Source organism: Trypanosoma theileri (assembly GCF_002087225.1).
Source record: "Trypanosoma theileri isolate Edinburgh chromosome Unknown TM35_Tth_116_V1, whole genome shotgun sequence".
In the NCBI taxonomy this organism is placed as follows: domain Eukaryota; phylum Euglenozoa; class Kinetoplastea; order Trypanosomatida; family Trypanosomatidae; genus Trypanosoma; species Trypanosoma theileri.
This window is the reverse complement of record NW_021639958.1, coordinates 16,221-16,676: the sequence shown is the minus strand read 5'-3', so window position 1 is coordinate 16,676 and position 456 is coordinate 16,221. Positions and strand designations below refer to the sequence as shown.

The 456-nt window shown below is 47.4% G+C and overlaps 1 protein-coding gene across 1 annotated transcript; it reads left to right on the top strand.

The window, feature by feature from the left end:
- Positions 1-45: 45 nt before the first annotated feature.
- TM35_001161060 (uncharacterized protein) lies at positions 46-456 on the top strand (the record flags this gene model as incomplete). The annotated part of the gene is made up of 1 exon (XM_029031767.1): positions 46-456. A coding segment is annotated over one exon (411 nt), but the record flags the coding sequence as incomplete, so codon positions are not given.

The following is a 456-nucleotide window of genomic DNA, read 5'->3' as shown; positions in this document are numbered from 1 at the left end:
AGGTTAAGTATCCACAAAGAACTAAAAGAATATTTCTTTGTCAAGATGCAGGTGCGACGTGTATTGTATTTTCTGGCTCTAATTATGAGTGTTGCCTCTGTTTGCCTGGCCGCTGCTGAGGCTGGAAACTCCGTAAGTTCTTCTTCTACGTCTTCTAACTCAGTTGATAAATGTCGTCCTCCTCCTGAAGGTGATGCTGCTGTTGAACGTACTGCTGATACTCTTCGTGATACTAATACTTATTGTGCTAATCAACGTCGTTCTAATGCTTCTCCTGCTGGTAGTGGTAATGATGGCTCTGTTAATCCTCCTCCTCCTCCTTCACCTGTTGCTGCTCCTCCTGTTGCTGCTGGTGCTGGGGAAGGGAGTAACGGTTCGTCTCCATCTGAAGGTCCAACTGGAGCCAACGTCAACACTCCAGCAGGTGAAGGTGCAGTCAACGCGGAGAGTACAGCA